Source organism: Syzygium oleosum, unplaced genomic scaffold (genome assembly GCF_021117445.2).
Source record: "Syzygium oleosum isolate NSW1041296 unplaced genomic scaffold, Sole_v2.1 Sole_v2.17, whole genome shotgun sequence".
Taxonomy (NCBI): domain Eukaryota; kingdom Viridiplantae; phylum Streptophyta; class Magnoliopsida; order Myrtales; family Myrtaceae; genus Syzygium; species Syzygium oleosum.
The window spans coordinates 3119574-3137259 of record NW_026607501.1 but is presented as its reverse complement, the minus strand read 5'-3'; the positions used below and the strand labels follow the sequence as shown (position 1 = coordinate 3137259).

The 17686-nt window shown below is 39.0% G+C and overlaps 1 protein-coding gene and 2 long non-coding RNA genes across 4 annotated transcripts; 1 reads left to right on the top strand and 2 right to left on the bottom strand.

Annotated features, from left to right (window-relative positions):
• The first annotated feature begins 1208 nt into the window (after positions 1-1208).
• On the top strand, positions 1209-2810 carry LOC130140306 (uncharacterized). Its single transcript, XR_008818316.1, has 2 exons — positions 1209-2343; positions 2481-2810. It is a non-coding gene; the product is annotated as an uncharacterized LOC130140306 (long non-coding RNA).
• A 688-nt stretch (positions 2811-3498) lies between these two features.
• Positions 3499-3868, bottom strand: LOC130140196 (uncharacterized). The gene is made up of 2 exons (XR_008818207.1): positions 3702-3868; positions 3499-3611 (listed from the first exon to the last, which is right to left on the bottom strand). It is a non-coding gene; the product is annotated as an uncharacterized LOC130140196 (long non-coding RNA).
• Positions 3869-11888: 8020 nt separating this feature from the next.
• LOC115676654 (mitogen-activated protein kinase 9-like) lies at positions 11889-17686 on the bottom strand. 2 transcript variants are annotated; one of them, XM_030599599.2, is made up of 11 exons: positions 17112-17686; positions 15633-16041; positions 15427-15554; positions 15244-15303; positions 14851-15000; positions 14472-14627; positions 14171-14308; positions 14005-14078; positions 13476-13577; positions 12968-13208; positions 11889-12254 (listed from the first exon to the last, which is right to left on the bottom strand). In XM_030599599.2, exons 1-11 carry the CDS (start codon positions 17412-17414, stop codon positions 12177-12179), a joined length of 1839 nt encoding a protein of 612 aa, XP_030455459.1. In that variant the 5' UTR covers positions 17415-17686; the 3' UTR covers positions 11889-12176. The 2 variants fall into 2 exon arrangements, with proteins under 2 accessions (XP_030455459.1, XP_030455460.1); XM_030599600.2 differs by having other exon boundaries at positions 11889-12251.

Genomic DNA, 17686 nt, shown 5'->3' with positions numbered 1-17686 from the left:
TTTCTTGTAATTGGTGATGACTGATGATGGTGGTCAGATTTTTTCTAACTTATATTTGAACATGTACGTGGCAGATTATTCCTAATCCCTGTAGCTAGCTTAGCTTGTTCTCGGCATAAATGGGTATGACCTCATCTTTTTTTTTGGGTAAGGATTATGACCTCATCTTTTGTTATAACTAAACTTGTTTTCACGTTATCTTTCTTCTTTCAATGATTAGAATTTTTTATTGTAGAGGCTCCCGAGGATAATAGTAACATGCATAAGGTCAATAAAGAATTTGAATTTAGAATTGGCATGACATTTGCTAATGAGGACGAAGCATATAATACATACAACGCATATGCAATTTGCAAGGGATTTGGAGTACGAAAAGGACAAAAAGCATACAATAGTAAAGGAATATTGCGTAGATGCACATATCTTTGTAATTGTGAAGGACACTCTCCACCAATCCCACTTCATGAATAAAGAGATGTTTATAGAACAGTGAAGAGAACCGGATGTCAAGCTTGCATTAAATTCAAAATTGAAGATGGAGTTTGGATAGTTACCGAGTTTAAGAATTCTCACAATCATCCTTTCATTGATGATAGACAAAAGCACTTGATACGGTCATATCGACACATTACAAATACTAGTAAAAGTATTTTGACTTCTATGGTCGGGGCGGGTATAAGGGCTACGAAAGCATATTCCTACCTAAGTGTTGAAGCAGGAGGACCAGATAATGTTGGGTTTATTTTACGTGATTGCAAAAAAAAATTACAATCAAAGAGAATGAACCTGATTAGTGCGGGTGATTGTCAAAGTCTCATTAACAATTTTAATTGCTTACAATCAAATGGAAGCAATTTCTCTTATACATTTCAGCTAGGTAATGAACAAAGGCTGACCAATTTTTTTTGGTCTGATGGTATATCCAAGTTGGATTATGACGGTTTTGGAGATGTGGTGGTATTTGATACCACTTAGCGTACGAATAAGTATAATATGATATGTGCACCTTTTGTTGGCTTAAATCATCATTGGAAGAATGTTCTCTTTGGTTGTGCATTTCTATTGGATGAAACTATTGGTTCATTTGTTTGGGCATTTCAATCCTTTTTGAAGGTAATAGGCGATAAAGCACCCAAGACTATTTTCACTAATCAAGATCATGCCATGACAAATGCCATTAAAATTGTTTTTCCGAATACTAATCATCATTTGTGTATATGGCATGTTGGGAAAAATGCTACGCATCATATTGCACATCTTCTTGGAAAGACAGATTTTCGCGATAAATATTGGCAAAAGCTTCTATATCGTTGCGAATCTAAATTTGAAATGGAGAACACTTGGAAAGCTATGTGTGAAGAATGGAGCTTGGGAGATAACAAGTGGTTGGATGGTATATATCGCTTGTGGCATAAGTGGTGTCCTGCATTTGGGTGTGATATTTTTTCCGCAGGAATTAGATCTACGCAAAGAAGTGAGAGCACAAATAATGTTTTTCAGGATATGGCATGTAAGACTATGACTTTGTCCGAATTTGTCAATCATTATGAAAAGCAAGCGGAAAAAATCGCAACACTGAAGTTGTTGATGATTTTGAGTGTGCTCGAGGAAAGCCACGTATTATGGTTGAGAATAGGGGAATTTTGAAACATGCTGCAAATGTATACACTCACATCATATATAGGAATTTCCAGGCTAAGTTCTTGCATGCTTTGTCTGAACATGTTCTTGGATCAGATGTTGATGGGCCATTGCATACATATATCTTGGGAACTAAAAGTAGTGAAAGGAAACATATTGTCCATTTTAGTCCGAGCGATTCTACCGTCACATGTAGTTGCAAGTTATTTGAAATGCAAGGATGGTTGTGTAGGCATATTTTGTGCATCTTGACTCATGTTGTGAATGTTACAAGTATTCCCTCACAATACATTATGAAGAGGTGGACAAAAGCTGCAAAGCAAGGGGACTCCTTTTGATGAGATCTGACAAAGTTCTCATGATGCAGTTCAATCAAAGACGTTGCGTTTGAAGAGGTTGATGCGGTTGGCTTTCAATGTTATGAACTTTAGTGTGAATCGTGATGTTACTAAGGAGCTTGCAACTACAACTTTGTTGCGTCTTCGCTCCCAAATTACAAAGAAAATGCAATGTTTAACAGATAATGATCATGTTGATTTCTTGGTGGAAAGTGATGAATATGAAGATGCAGAAAATTCTGGAATTCGAGTATGTGATCCCCTTTGGAGAAGACCAAAAGGTGTACCAAATACTAGATTGAAGAGCATCGGGGAGAAGCGAAAGAGAAAAGCCTTTTCATGTGCATGAGTCACCTTGCACAAGGTATAATAGCTTGTTTAACGTAAAAGAATGATTGCATCTATTTTTTACAGTTTGTTTATATGCACTTCTCCATTATGAAAATGGGTATAAGCAAAGAAATGCATGAAATAATTCCGGTACTGTCACTTTTTATGCAGGATTGATCTTCAGTAAAAGTCTGCGGTCATTAGAGATTGATCTTCCTTCGGCAAGCAAGTTCAATGTGGAAGCAATTTGTGTATCTGATCTCCAAGGATTTGTTTTTATTAGGAGAATATTTGGTTGTTAACAGATTAGTAGTTGTTTTGTTTTTAGATTCTATTTACAAGAGTCCCTTTTTGGCGATTAAGTTACTGATTGTAGATATTTGGTTGCTTTTGTATCTATCCTCTATGGCATATCGAAGGGATGTATATATGCACATGATGTCGGTTTTAATTCTCTCCCTCTTTGGGGCTTTAATGGAAGAGTTGGTCCACTTCTTATAATGACTCGTATGAAAGCTGAGGTCTCCTTGGCACTATTAGCCGGGACACAATCTCTCTAGTGTTGGTTATAACTAGAATTGAACGTAAAGATGTTTGCGTAGGCTTTATATTCATTATGCAATACCATACGCTGCTCTTTGCCATACATTGTTTTATATTCGCTATTCAAAGTGCCATACATTGTTTTGGACACAATTTAGATATTCGTTTCAAGAAAGATAAAAACTTATTCTTCTCTAAATTACTTTACAATCATATTAATAACAAGTTCTCATCTCAATGTCGATCCTGGGTCCCTTGGCACTCATAGGAGGGACAATCTCTTTCCCTTTGATGTCATAAAAAAATAATTAAGTTGGTTATAACTAGAATTTAACACAGATGTTTGGGTAGGCTTTATATTCATTATTCAGAGTGTCATACACTGGTCTGGTTTAGACACAATCTACATATTCATTTTGAGAAAGACAAAAATTCATTCTTCTCTAAATTACTTCAACAGCATAATAAAAACAAGTTCTACAGAATTATCAGGAATAACTCCTATAACTACCTATATAATAAAATTGAGATTACAATTCCAGTAAGTAAAGATATGATAACTCCATATAGTACTATTATTGACATAAAAAAGTCCATCCTTCTTCTAATTAACTTCAATTCTCTTTTCATGATAGCCATTTCTTCATTTTCATTTGATGCAACTCCTGACTCGGCTCCGTCGATATTTTTCGGTGAATAGAGCCGTAATTCCTCAACATAATCTTCAACCCATTGCACAAAACCACAACAGTTATCTGTCTGAAAAAAAAAATTCAGTGTAAGGCAAGATTAAGTATTACAACATGTCATAACATGCATAAATAATTTCTTAAAAATAGAAACACTTACATTACAAGTTAAGGCATAATATAATCTGCCTCGATTTATAGGATTCTTTTGCACTTTTTTGACCATGCATAATCTCCCTCGAGGACATGGACATATCTTGGATGGAAAATCAACTAATGTATTCGAAGATCCTCGAGATGTCATACCAAAATCATAATGTCATAGGTAGTTAAACTTATAGTCATGATAATAAAAATAGATGAAGTCCAAGCAAAAGAAATCATTGAACATGAATTATCCGGAAACCTTTCAAAAACTATCTAGCAACAACCTTTTAGTTTATCTACCTTAACCACTAATTTGCAAGCTTTGAAAAGAAAAATCTTATCTGCAGCTCGTTGTAGCACTGTTATCTTCTATATTGAAATTTCAATCTCAATCTAAGCTTTTCAATCAACCAGCAGCACTTATGACAGACGGAAAAAAAAGAAAGAAATATACAGAGCAGTGCGACTACAGCTTGAGTTCAAGGGTATTATTTTTTTTTTCCTTTCTTCCATTGCAGGATCATATGTGAAAACAACCACAATTTGTGAAAACAATCACAATTGCTAAGCCAATTTACGCGTAGACGTTTGCGCAAATAGTTGGCAGGCATCATTGGGGTTCCTCATAATTGTTAAGAGCAGCTCACTTGCATACGCTCGCCTTCTACAACCCCTTCATCCACGCCCCAGTACCCTAAGTTTTAGTCGATTGATGGAATTCGGATTGGTGGTGCCAAAGCAATGTGCCATGATTTACATACAACAATTTATAGGATCGGGAAAAGTCTACATAAGATCGAACAATAGCGAAATGCTGCTCATTTACGAAACTGAGATTTTTGCGAATGCAAAATATGAGTAAGGCCGAAACACACCTCTAATTTTCGCAATCCGGAGCGAAGTGCCGCAAACCTCTATTTTGCACGAACCCGAGCGAAGTCCCACAAAGCACCTCTGTTTTGCGCAAACCAGAGCGTCCCGCAGCGCACCTCTGTTTTGTTGTGCAAAGTGGAGTTTTGCACTTCCGTAACAGAAATTCTTCCTTCAGAAACTAAAAAAGAGAGAAAAATGAAACGAGGAAGAAGAGCAAAAAAGGAAGAAGAAAGAGTTTGATCAGTGGAGACAACGACGGAAGGAGAAAGGGCAAGAGAGAAAAAGGAAACGAGGAAGAAGAGCAAAAAAGGAAGAAGAAAGAGTTTGATCAGTGGAGAGAACAAGGGAAGGAGAAAGGGCGCTCAATTGAAATTTCGGGAGCATTAATTGAGCTGACACGGATGGGTTGCTTTAGCAGGCTAGGCTGACACCAACTAATTTTGCTTTTCTTATTTTGAGAAGATTCAAATTTACACGTGGCAAAATTTCAATGGTGCTGACTGGACACATGCGTGCCACATCAGCAGGTGACCTGGCAGTATGTTCCCATTGAATATTTTCTCCCACACATCAGTTCCACTTCGTGTACTTCGCAATCATGTCTTCAATGAGAACAACATGCCTTCCCTCATTGCTACAATGTCAGCTACGAGGGCCGAGGGAGAATGGATTTTCTTGGCAAAGCTAGCCACAAGGAGCCCCGTGAGCGTCTCTATTGTTAGAATATGTCTCGAGTTCAAGCTCATTGAACGAACCCGACCCGAATTGATTTTAGTTGTATAAGCTTGATGCAGGAAAGTTGAAAATATAAAATTGCAGATTACGGACATTATCTACGGTGCACGAGTTGTGATTTAAGGTAGTTTCCAGATTTAAGTTGGAGTCTGCGGCTGGAAACTGGAAAGTCCAATATGGACTTTGAGTTAGACATTGACTCGGTCAATGTGTCAGACAAAGAAAGAAAGCAACGAAAAGATTAAAAAAGAAGAACAAGAAGAAAGTTGGGTTGGTTGACCGAATCCCAGTTGGATTCTATTTCCTTCTCCAACACGGTTGGTTATCTTTGATGACGATCCAAAGATTCATTAATCCCTTGCGGTGACTTATATATATACTCGAGGGTGCACACCGTAGAGGACGCGAAGAGAAGTCTTGAAGCGCCGCGGTTGACATGAAGATATTCTAAGCGAGTGCTTGGCATTGGGTTCATGGATTTGTTCGTGAAATTACACCAAGAGTTCAAGTGTTAGTAGCGAGTAAATCTTGTGGTAAGATTTGTGTATAATTCTTTCGCGAGATTGAGAGATTATTTCGTGAGGAATTATGGGGCTAAATACTGCGTGAGTTATTGGGTGTAATTGGGGCTTGGGAAACACTTAGAGTGTTTGAGTGACTCGAGTGTGGTTGTAATCTCCGTTGTATCGCTTGATCTATAGTGGAATTCCGTGCTGCTCTCCCCGTGGACGTAGGTCATTACGACCGAACCACGTAAATATTGTGTCCGATTAATTTTCTTATTCTGTCAATTTTATTGTTCGATCGCTTGGCTTCCACAACATCTACAAATCCCAACTATTGATCCTGCTCGACACTCGCTGCACCAGGAGGCGTCGATGTTCAAATTTAGAGTTCCCAGGGGCAGCGGGAGCCAATGGCCAAGACGTACACTTCCTTCTCTTTCCTTTTTCCTCTTTATTGGATTCTATTTTGGAGTTCATGCGAATTGATGGCTTCCTCGAATAGATGGGTGGGCTTCGGTTTGCAATTTCTAGACACAATGGCATTTCTTTCCTTCCAAATTAGCCATTGAGAGCCGGCCAAGAGAGCTTGTGAAGATATGTCAGCTCGGGAAGATAAGTTTTTAGAATCAAGGGTCTGACCATTTATGTTTCGTCCAGTCGCACAGAAGAAGGAGATGCTCGGGGGATTCTGGGCCTTGACAGTATAATGGACAAAGTAGGTCAGGTGCCATTTTCCTCTTATAGAGATTTTCCTTTGTTGGTAGTGCATTGTTACGTACACTCCGTAGGAAGTAACGAATCTTGGGGTAGGATTGGATCTGCCATATTGTAGTCCATAATTCTCTAGATATGATGATGACACTTGGCTGGCGTTTTGATGTTTGTCCTGAGAACATAACTTGTTATACCCACCATTCACCGAGTAGGCACCATTCCCCATTACCTATCCAAACTAGCTTGTCTGCCAAGGGGTTAGGGCTGAGTGGGATTGATAAGATCTCTTGCACCACACTCTCATCGGATAGCTCAGTCAACTCCTGGATTTTCCACTCTTTTGTCCCCTGATTTATCAGCTCTTGATTTATCAGCTCCCCTACAAGTTGGGTGTCGTTTTGGTTAGCTAGACCACCGATTCTGTCTGTAGATAACCATTTGTCTTCCCCGACATTAATTCTTTTTCGTCTCCCGCTAACCTTCTAACTATAGGCCTATCAGCTCCCTACCCACCAATAGACTTTGCTATTCCCAAAATGGGCGATGACTCTTGTTTGCATTCCAAAACTTAAATTTCTTTCTTTTATTAGAATTTAAATATTATTTAAATTTAATTTAATTTATTATATTATTTTAATTAATTTAAAGAAGTTTCTTGTTCAAGAAAGTTAGTTTGACACCCCCCATAATTTTTTTTTAGTTCCATTCTGAGGACTTATATTGAATTTGAATGTGTCACAACTTGAAAGACCCTCCTTGCAAGTAATAGATTCTTTTCACTACCTGGCTCTATAAGACGTTAGGTGTTTGTACGATACGCCATGCCTGTCTTCCTAGCATTGTCTTATTGAAGGCAACAAGATCTTGAGTCTTTCCTCATATTCAAGGATTCCCATTTTCTCTAGTGAATTCCTCGTTTGGCAACGTTTTGTTTTCACCAAAAGAATGCAATTTTCCTCTCAACCGATTTACAAATCAAGATGGGAATTTTGAATATCGACGTTGCGTACTGTGGCAAGGCTTGTACGACTATTTTAACCAGATAGAATCCTTTCTCGCTTTTGTATGACGTTGGAATTTTCTGATCTCGCTTTTGTCATCAACTTCTCCTTCCACTAGTCTAATTTCATGTTGACCCTAGCTAGAATCCATGCAAACATTGTTTCTTTGATTTCCCCTAGTCGGAAGAAATTCCTAAATACTTTCCAATCTTCTCAATGATTGGGACCCTTAGTTCACCCACAATATTCCTTTTCAATTGCTCAGGATAACCATTGCTAAAATAAATTCTAGACTTGTTCAAATTAATAGCATGTCTCGATATATAACAATACTGGTTCAAGATGTTTGCCATATTCTAACATTCCCTACCCGTCCCGTCCAAGAAAAAGATTACATCATCAGCAAATATGAGGTGAGATAACGCCGGGCACCACCTATTCAATTTAATACCCCTTACTGTAACGACCTGGGTCCCACTCGCAAGATATTGTCCGCTTTGGACACTAAGTCTTCACGGTTTTGTTCCTCCGAAGGCAGCCCATACTACCCTCAGAAAAGGCCTCTTACAAGTTAAGGCTTCCCAAGCCCTTATAAACTAGCCCAGGACTCCCCCCTAGGCGATGTGCCATCCTAGAAGCCTGCCAGGAGCCGCTCCTTGTCCAAGCCCTCTGGCCCCGGCGACCACTCCCCGCCCTCGTTGGACCGGGTCGTTATATTCTCCCCTCCTTCGAGCACAGCGTCCTCGCTGTGGCCCCACACGTGGTCGGGAGTCGGCTCTGATACCATTTGTAACGACCTGGGTCCCACTCGCAAGATATTGTCCGCTTTGGACACTAAGTCCTCACGGTTTTGTTCCTCCGAGGGCAGCCCATACTACCCTCAGAAAAGGCCTCTTGCAAGTTAAGGCTTCCCAAGCCCTTATAAACTAGCCCAGGACTCCCCCCCTAGGCGATGTGGGACAAGAGACATGCCCCCCCTTGCCATCCTAGAAGCCTGCCAGGAGCCGCTCCTTGTCCAGGCCCTCTGGCCTCGGCGACCACTCCCCGCCCTCGTCGGACCGGGTCGTTACACTTACACTACCATCTAGAATCACCTTGCCCAAAGAAGAAGACAAGATAATGGCCATAATGATGACCAAATAAGGCGATAAAGGATGCTCGTCTTATACCGAGGAAGGCCGGAAGTATTGAAGAGATTCCCTATTAAATTTCACACCGAAGGAGACCAAGGAAATACACTGTTTTACCATATGAACTCAACGCTCACATAATCCCATTTTTAGCTTTCTGCATGTCCAACTTAAGAACCACTTGAACTTTTCTTTCCCTCTTTCTAACACGTAGTTAATGCAACACTTCATGAATTATTAATATATTGTCTTGAATATGTCTACCACTCACAAAGCTACTATGTTTTGTGATAATGAGTTCAGGAAGCCAGGATTTAAGACAATTAGCCATTACCGTAGAAATGATTTTGTAACTAAAATTGCATAAGTTGATAGGTCTATATTGAGTGATGCTTTATGGAATTGCCACCTTCGGGATAAGAGTAATATGTGTTTTATTAAGAGTAGGATTGAAAATAAGTGAGAAAGCTATCCATCATCCAGTGCCCATTAAGCCCGTCTGGACCTGGTGCCTTAGTTACTCCCATTTGAAACACCGCTTCTTTCATTTCCTCCGATGTCACTCCAAGCATTAAGGCCATATTCATGTCATCACTGTCAAGTCGTAGGCATTGATCTAATACATGCTGAAAATTCCTAAGACCCATGATTTCATGTGAGGATAAAAAAAAGTAGGATATCAGAGTGCTAGAGGGGTTTGGGAGTAGATTTTGGGTATGAACGAGGGCAAATGGATCTTTTTAAGTTGGGGAGATGCAAAATGTAGATTTTGCAATTTGAGGAGGGTATTGATATGGAGAACAAAGTTGAAGATGGTTTTTACAATTATTTCAACAACAAAAAAACTCTTTGTTTTTTTTTTTGGTAAGGAAAAAAAAAACTCTTTGTTTGGATGGCAATAAACCAATGTTCAATCGCAATGTCTCTCACTCATATTAACCTTGAACATCATTTCCGACACCCTATGAACGAAGCCTTACCCAATGCATGTGTGTACAATAGTTTCGGCAGCTTGTGTATACCTTTAGGGATTAATTGAGTCGAAAATACCTCACATTATAAAGAATTACCTCAATTATGAGTAATACTTAATTATATTCCTATGTTTAGACATTCTCCGTTTTGACTCATAAAAGGATAAGTGCATTGAAAGTTCATTAACTTGTCACGAAAGTGTAATAAAATTTTAGTTAAAAAAATTAAATTTTAGGTCAAAACAATGTCGTTTTAATCTTGTATTTCGTGTTTTAGTTTTATATAAAACGACGTCATTTTATGCCATGTAGGAAAGAGAAAATATTTAAAAAAAACCGTATCAGCATTATCCATTAATCTAATTGGACGGAGTTAATAGAAGGACTCGATTGAATCAATTTAATAAGTTTTAAGACTTAATTGCACTTTTAGTAAGTTTTAAGACTTAATTGCACTTTTATAACAAGTTTTAGGACTTCCAATGCACTTATCTCATTCATAAATAGCATAAGATGGATGCCATTTCACTTATTTTACCGATTAAATGACGATACAATTAAATTTAGGCCTAATTCCCTAAAAGAAACTTAACTTTAAGTCCAATCCCAATTCTACCCTAAATTTTTTTTGTTTCATAAAAAACCCCACAACTTTAGATTCAGTCCAAATTCTACCGTAAACTTTTTTTGTTCCATTAAAAACCCCCAACTTTAGGTCATGTCATAATTCTACAGTCTAGTCCCAATTTTACCCTAAAATTTTTTTAGTCTAGTAAAAAACATCCAACTTTTAATTGAATTACAAATCTACCCCCGTTAACCTCCGTTAGAATTTCTTGTTGACAACCGAGAGATGAAAAACTCCCAAGCACGAGCTATTCAAGCGTTTTGAGCTGAGTGTTCTAAGCGCCAGCTCTCTGGCCACGAGAGATAGAACACTCCCAAGCACAAAAGATTGACGACCGAGCGCAAAATTGAAGATCCCTAAGCGAGATAAAAGAAAGACTCTCTTAAAAGTAAAAGCAATTTAAGAAAACCAACCCTAATTACTCTAGTTTTTACTCAAGTTTCATATCCAAGAAGACATTTGGGCTTATATGGAAATTCATTTTCAAAAGGCGTCTTCTTGAATCTGAAATTTGGGGGAAAACTAAAGCACTACCGTGAAAATGCCACTTAAGATCACTAAGATAGATTTTGGATGGAGGTTCAATAGGGCGGATTTGGGACTCAAGTAAAAATTGATGATTTTTTATGAGACAAAAAAAATTAGAGTAAAATTGAAACTTGACATAAAGCTGGGTTTTTTTATGAGTCAAAAGAAAATTATGGTAGAACTGGAACTAAACCTAAAGTATGGGATTTTTCAAGGTATTAGGCCATTAAATTTGATGTATTTGTTCGTATGATTTATATATCTTGGTATGTTGTCGCGACGAGAAGACAAATACGTTTGGTTATACTTTTAGAGCTGGTATGTGTACATACAATATCATTTCTCCGAAGGTTTTTTGCCTTATCAAGAATTGTAATTAATCATTTTTGCGTAGTATCTTCTTTTATTTAAGTTTGCAATTCTTAAGGTCACAATTTTTCAAGAACCACTTCAAAATAACCTCGGTAGAATTTTGATTCTAATAATACCCTGGCACCATATAATACACATTTCCTCTTTCAACCTACCATATGGTTACCTATCATTTCCACAATCGTGAAGTTAACCATCGTGAAATCAAATAATTTCAAACTTCAGAAAAATTGTTGAAATTTTAAAAATTAAGCCACATTTCTTCTATCTACTTAAGTTTTTATAGAATAGTTGGCAGATCCACATAATTTAACATTGTATTAGAATTGGAGAGACTGTGTTCAAATCTTTTCAGACCCCTATTGATTAGACTATCAGGACTTAATACGTTTGTGCATGCATTGAGACATACCAATTTCTTATATTAACTCCTTCACCAAGTGGCTTTGAAATGAAGTAAAGGCAAGGGTTGACGATTCCCACTGAAAAGATTAGAGAAGAAACTACGAGGTTCGTAGTTGTCTTCAATGGGTTTGTGTAAGTGGCTTAGTCCTCCAATTTGGGAAGAAAAGAACAAAGGCAATGCATAGACTCGACCGTAGAAAAGATACGTTAAGCACAGCTAGTCTCATTTCCATATGATTAATAGCCAAAATCACCGGCTTTTCAGAACTACTCTGTTTTTTTTTTTTTTTTCACCACAACAATGAATCACCTGTCTTTTCAAACACAAGAAAGCTTCTCTCCAGCATCAGCTACTGTTATAGAGCAAAGCAATAACTGTTCTGGGCTCAATAGCTAATTTATACACCGATAACTGAGTGAGCATTGTTGTCTAATACGAAAGAAGAGGCGTTACCATGACATTGCCCCGATTTTGAGGTTATATAGCTTGAAATAGTGGAAGATCTGGCAATGCAGGTCATCAAGAAGCGGCCTTTCACGTGATGTGGGCAGTGAACTGGTGATGCACCGGGCACAAAAATGGCCTCCTTCGATGTCCTTTAAGATTGGATTATAGAAGTGATCACGGATGAAGTGCCGCAACCTTTCGAGACAAAGCGTCGACAACCTTATCATCAGCCTCTGCAGTTGGTTCCTCCTGCTGTCAAAACAGGGGCAAAAGGGGGAGAAAAAGGAACATGCAAAAGATGTTAAGAGATACTTTTACATGAATTATAAAGTACACTTGATTATTGGAAAATCGAATATTGAACAAAGACCACCCAAGAGGGCAAGAGAAGAATCCCGTAAGTACATAAAACTCTGTATTTCAGGGATTCTCAGGAAATATTGCGGGAAAGAAAAATCTTTTGGACACATTGAAAAGCTGAGCTAACACGTTGAAGTGAAAAGAACCGTCTAATGATGTCCCTTCTCCAGCAGAAAAAAAAATTATAGAACTGAATTATTCGAGCCAGAGACATCTGTTATATCCAACTACCATTTACATGCGGAAATAGCTGAGTTTCAAGAGACAAATGACCTTCTGAATGGAAGAAGAAAAAGAAATGGCAGCTAAACACTTGCATCAATTCCAACATACTCAACTACGCAGTCAAAAGTTAAATTAGGAACCAAATCACGAGAACCAAGTATGATAGTTTACAAGAAAAGAACACATCAATCGATGTTGGGTTCTCAAAATGTCTCAAAAAAACACTATACAATTTTGAAAAGGCATCTTAGATTTTTAAAATGCTTGAAACTTGTCTCATTCCATTAATTTAACAAAACCAACTACAGCCATCAATAGGATTGTGTCCCCATGGTGCTGTTGAACTCACATGAGCAACCGCAAGTTTAGATCTAACTCACCTCGGCTTCTCTTCCCTTGACAACAACGCACTGGGAAGCACTTATGCTAGAACTCTTCAACAAGCTTCGAGCACTGCAGTTTGTCGTGTAAGGGCCATTTTGCGCATCCCCGCTTTCTGTAGCATTAGACTGATGCGTCCTCGGAGGGCTATGAAGAGTCGTAGCTACGGTGTCTGTGCTCCGCTTTTCAATATCACTCTTCTGTCCAGCAGCTTCATCCTTAGGTTGGCAAACCCTCTCTCTGAAGGTGGGAAAAAGCAGAAGGTGAGTCACATTCACTAAAAAACTCTCAAACGATCCGCTTCAACATTGTGGCGAAAATTACATAGCATGTTTGTCATCCAAGAAGACAATAGGAGATTAGCTGAAAAGAGTTGTACAAAACTACTGGGTCCATCTGTTAAACTGAAGATAGGCACAGCGAAAGTAAACCTATAATCCAAGCTATGAAGCTGATTATGCATTCCTCAAACTCAAAAGAAAAATACTCAATCTCATCATAGACTACCTAGGCAAGGAAGCATGCTGCCTCTGTAGGGGAGTACTTCTTTCACCTCTCCCATAGTGCTCCTCAAGATGTGCAAACTGCCTCTTGAACCGATCAACACCACTAATCGACAGAAGAAAGATAGAACAGAGGATTAACGGTTGCAAAACTGCAAGTATAAGGATTTGCACACTATAACATACACAGCTTGCGCATGTACACGAGACATAACATAAAGAGAAAAAGATCAAAATAAACTATAGACTGTAAGAAACCAAATTTAAGACACGATGCAAAGCAAACAACAACAGATCCTCTCACATATGGTTTGGAATTAATATTACTCAATCTAAAGACATCCATAAACACGTCACCTACTACAGCAAATAACTGAACAAATATGTGTAAACAATAAGCAACAAACTCTTCAATCCTTATCCCTGCACCTTCCTGAGCGTCTCCACCCCCACCCAAACCCCCCAACCTCTCCCCCCCAACCAAAAATATAAATAAATAAATAAATGGAGAAAAAAGAAAGAAGAGGTCACACCTTGGGTACATAAAGCTCATTTGATCACCGCCACGAAGATACTCCTGGAGCATTTGAGGATGATACTCTAGAATCTGTATACTTCGAATTCAGGATGAATCACAGTTAAAAACAATGAGCAACAACCACCAGAAAGTTGAACTGGTGCTCAGATTTCATAGCAAACCTCACGGTAAATTAACTCTCTGACATCGTCCTTTGTAAGTTTTAGCCTTTCAAAATCAAACTCCATCTTCGAAATGGGATGAGTTGATAGTTCCCTATCCACATTCGCCAGTCCAAGGAAATAAGGATGAGCTAGGGCCTGTATTTGGAGAACCAAAATGTCAATGAGGGCATAATCAAAGAATAAAACCAAAACGTGCTAGCTGCAAATAGCTGTCAGATGTTTAACTGCATCTGCTCCGCCATCAGAATTAAAAGTAGATTCATCAATCAATTCAGAAAGTCATTTAACCGTGCCTGACCTCTTCAGCAGTTGGACGATCTTTAGGATCAAACGCAAGTAGACGCTCCAGCAATTGCAGGGCCAATAGATCTACATTAGGAAATTTTTTAGAGAAAGGAATCGGTTGCTTCTTCCTCATGCTACCGAGGTACCTTCTTGCTTTTTCATTGCGAATCTGCCAATGTTACAGGACACAAATCATTAAGTAAGGTAAAAGAAAGACGCCTAATTTCTTTATTAGGTGATGTTAATCTGGTGAAAATTAACACAGATACAAAATGTGTGCTAAATTGATTAATTGAGCAGAATAGTTTGCAGCGACAAGACAAGTGTGAAGTGGGAGGAAGAAAAATATTCATCATCAGAAAATGCACCTATAACTGCTTTCTATAACTAACCCTTGCAATGGTCTCAGGTGGAGGAGTTCCAAGTAGATCAGTCATGATATCCAGTTGGTGCACCACATTTTTACCCGGAAACAGGGGCCTTCCCGTGAGCATTTCCGCAAATATACATCCTATGCTCCATATATCAATCGCAGGGGTGTACTAGAAAGCAAGAAAACAGCTGAGAACTTGCAAGATAGTCCAGAAGGTGATTAACAATTAATAGAATCTCATGCACCCAAGGCAACAGTAACGTGCATATGAAAGAGCATAATCCAACTTAACAATGAAGAACTATGGACATAGATACTTCCAATAATTAGCATCTAAAATCTACATTCTTGAACAGTTTTCCTAAAAAAGAACCAGTATATTATATACAATGCAAATATAACAGCAGTTTACCTTGGAGAAAAAGGAGCCACAGAGTTCAGGAGCTCTATACCATCGAGTAGCAACATAATCCTGCGCACAAATAAGAAACTTACCAGATAAGTTCCTAATGAAAGATCTAATGAAAAGCTAAGTTATAAAGATATCAAGACCTTTGAGTAACATAAATTGTCTCAGTAGGGATGGACCACCTACCGTCCAAAATATAGCTGATGGGGCATCATTGAAAGATACTCGCGCAAGCCCAAAATCACAAATCTTCAATTTACAGTCAGCATTTGCAAGTATGTTTTTTGGTTTCAAATCACGATGGAATACATTGGCTGCAATATTAGGGGAGAACAAAAAAGGTAAGTTCATCTACAAGGAAGAAGTCGACCAAATCAACAAGGTAGACACACCTGAATGTATATATTTAAGACTGCGGAGGAGTTGGTACAGGAAAAATTGGTAATGCTCGGGAGTAAGATCGTCATTTGCCTTAATTACTTGGTGCAGATCCGATTCCATCAGCTCAAAAACAACATAGATATCCTTGAATTCTCGCCGTGATGGAGGAAGCATTACATGTTTGATTTCCACAACATCAGGATGGCGAAGCAACCTGAGGAGCTTGATCTCTCTCAAAATCCGGGTGGCATCAGAAACATGCTCAAAGACATCATTAATTTTCTTAATGGCAACTTTTTCTCCAGTATGAGTATCGATTGCAGAACCAACAACTCCATAACTTCCTTTCCCAATCACTTCTTGAACATGGTAACGGCTAGCCTCACCATACTCAGTAAAAAATTCTGTTTCGAGGGCTCCCTGCATTGAGACCAGGCAACCATTAGTTGTATAAAGAAGGGGAGGACAAAATTTCCTCCCTTCTTCTCACACCATTATAATGATTACATTCTGCAGCAGTGTGCCTGATAAGACTAGTGATGGTAAAAAATTTAGAGTTCAAATACCACATATATACTACAAATAGTCTTTGAAAGATAAAATTGGATGCAATACCACATTGTCCTTAATGAACTCCAACAGCTCACACATTAATTAACAAAGGAGTAATGAATGTAGATACATCAGATGAGAAAAGGGCCACTCCCAAAAAGGAGAGTTGACTTACTACTTTCACTATGAAAATCCTATCAACTATCGACGACACTTACAATAGCATCCATGGCGACACCATAGATATAGAACTAGTCCAGCATATTTAAGACTGCTAAAGTCGATCAGGATCGACAAACAACAGAGAGGGGTTAAAGCCAACAAGTTAGTCAATGAAGGGAAATCACGAGCCTCCAGATCTCTCAGAGCAATTACATGCCAAGAAGGACCCCCTAAAATAGAAGGGTCATTATATCTTGGCCTTTAAACAATCATCAATGGAAGAATATTTCGACCCCACTGCTCAGTTATAATGACAACAGGGTATCTATAGGAATCTATAGTACTTTCTCAGAAACTTCAACCAACTGAGATCCACATCATGAATTCTGAAAGACTCGGACGAGACAAATCTACCAACGGATTTGAATCGAAAGCCAAGTCTCCTTGCGAACTATCTCCTGCTCAACCAAAAGTCAACCAGTACGTGGAATCAAACGAAAACTACCCATGATAAAATTCTTCCGGATGATCCTATTCGTACCCATTAAACAAATATTCAAAGCGGCAATAATCACACAACTTTCGTCGTATTAATACAACCCCCACCAGCCCAGTCCATACTAAATCCGAAAAACCCCACTCCAATCCCATTTTCAAAACTGACAATCCCATTTTCAAAACTGACAAACAAAACAAGATAAACCAGACCCACCACGTAAAATCAGCAAATCGCCACGAATACTTAATGGGATCAGAACTAATAAGAAAAAGCTGACCTTTTTATGGGAAGGGAGCGCCATGGGGCCAAGATTGAAGTAATTTCGCTTGGGCACTTTGATGGAGCTCAAGCCAGAGAGGTAGAAATCTTCGACGACCGAAAGCTCTTGCTCTGCTTCCCCTTCTTCCCTTATCAGCGACGACTGCGCGCGTGATTCGCTCACGGAAACGCTCGCTTCCCCAAAGCCGCAATCTTTTTCGGTATCGTTGCTTTTCGGATCGCGACTGTGAGCGAGGGACGTGGACGAGCGACGTTGATGGAACCAGCGACGTACCCCGTCAACAAGACGTCCACCCCCCATACAAATCTTGAACGAGGCCAAGTAAAGGAAGAAAGAGAAAAAAAAAAAAAAAAAACTTATAGCTTTGGACGATAAAGCCTTGCTGGGTCGCCGAGGCAGCCTGTAATTTGCACCATCGGCGACTGGGTCTCTCGGTTCTCTCCCGCCTCAACCCCGCTTGCGCAATGCACACGACGTGGGTCGCTTCAATATCTCTCTCTCTCTCTCTCTCTCTCTCTCGCACAGTCGCCGAGAAGTGCGGCGACAAGAGAGCGAAGCTGACGAGGGAGCAG

Excerpts from the sequence above, each read along its gene's own strand:
- LOC115676654 (XM_030599599.2), bottom strand. The coding sequence starts at position 17,414 with ATGGGGGGTGGACGTCTTGTTGACGGGGTACGTCGCTGGTTCCATCAA. Across the intron at positions 15,001-15,243 it reads GTGGCTCCTTTTTCTCCAAG|TACACCCCTGCGATTGATAT; the intron begins GTAAACTGCTGT and ends CTTGCTTTCTAG. Across the intron at positions 14,309-14,471 it reads ATCGTCCAACTGCTGAAGAG|GCCCTAGCTCATCCTTATTT; the intron begins GTCAGGCACGGT and ends CTCCAAATACAG.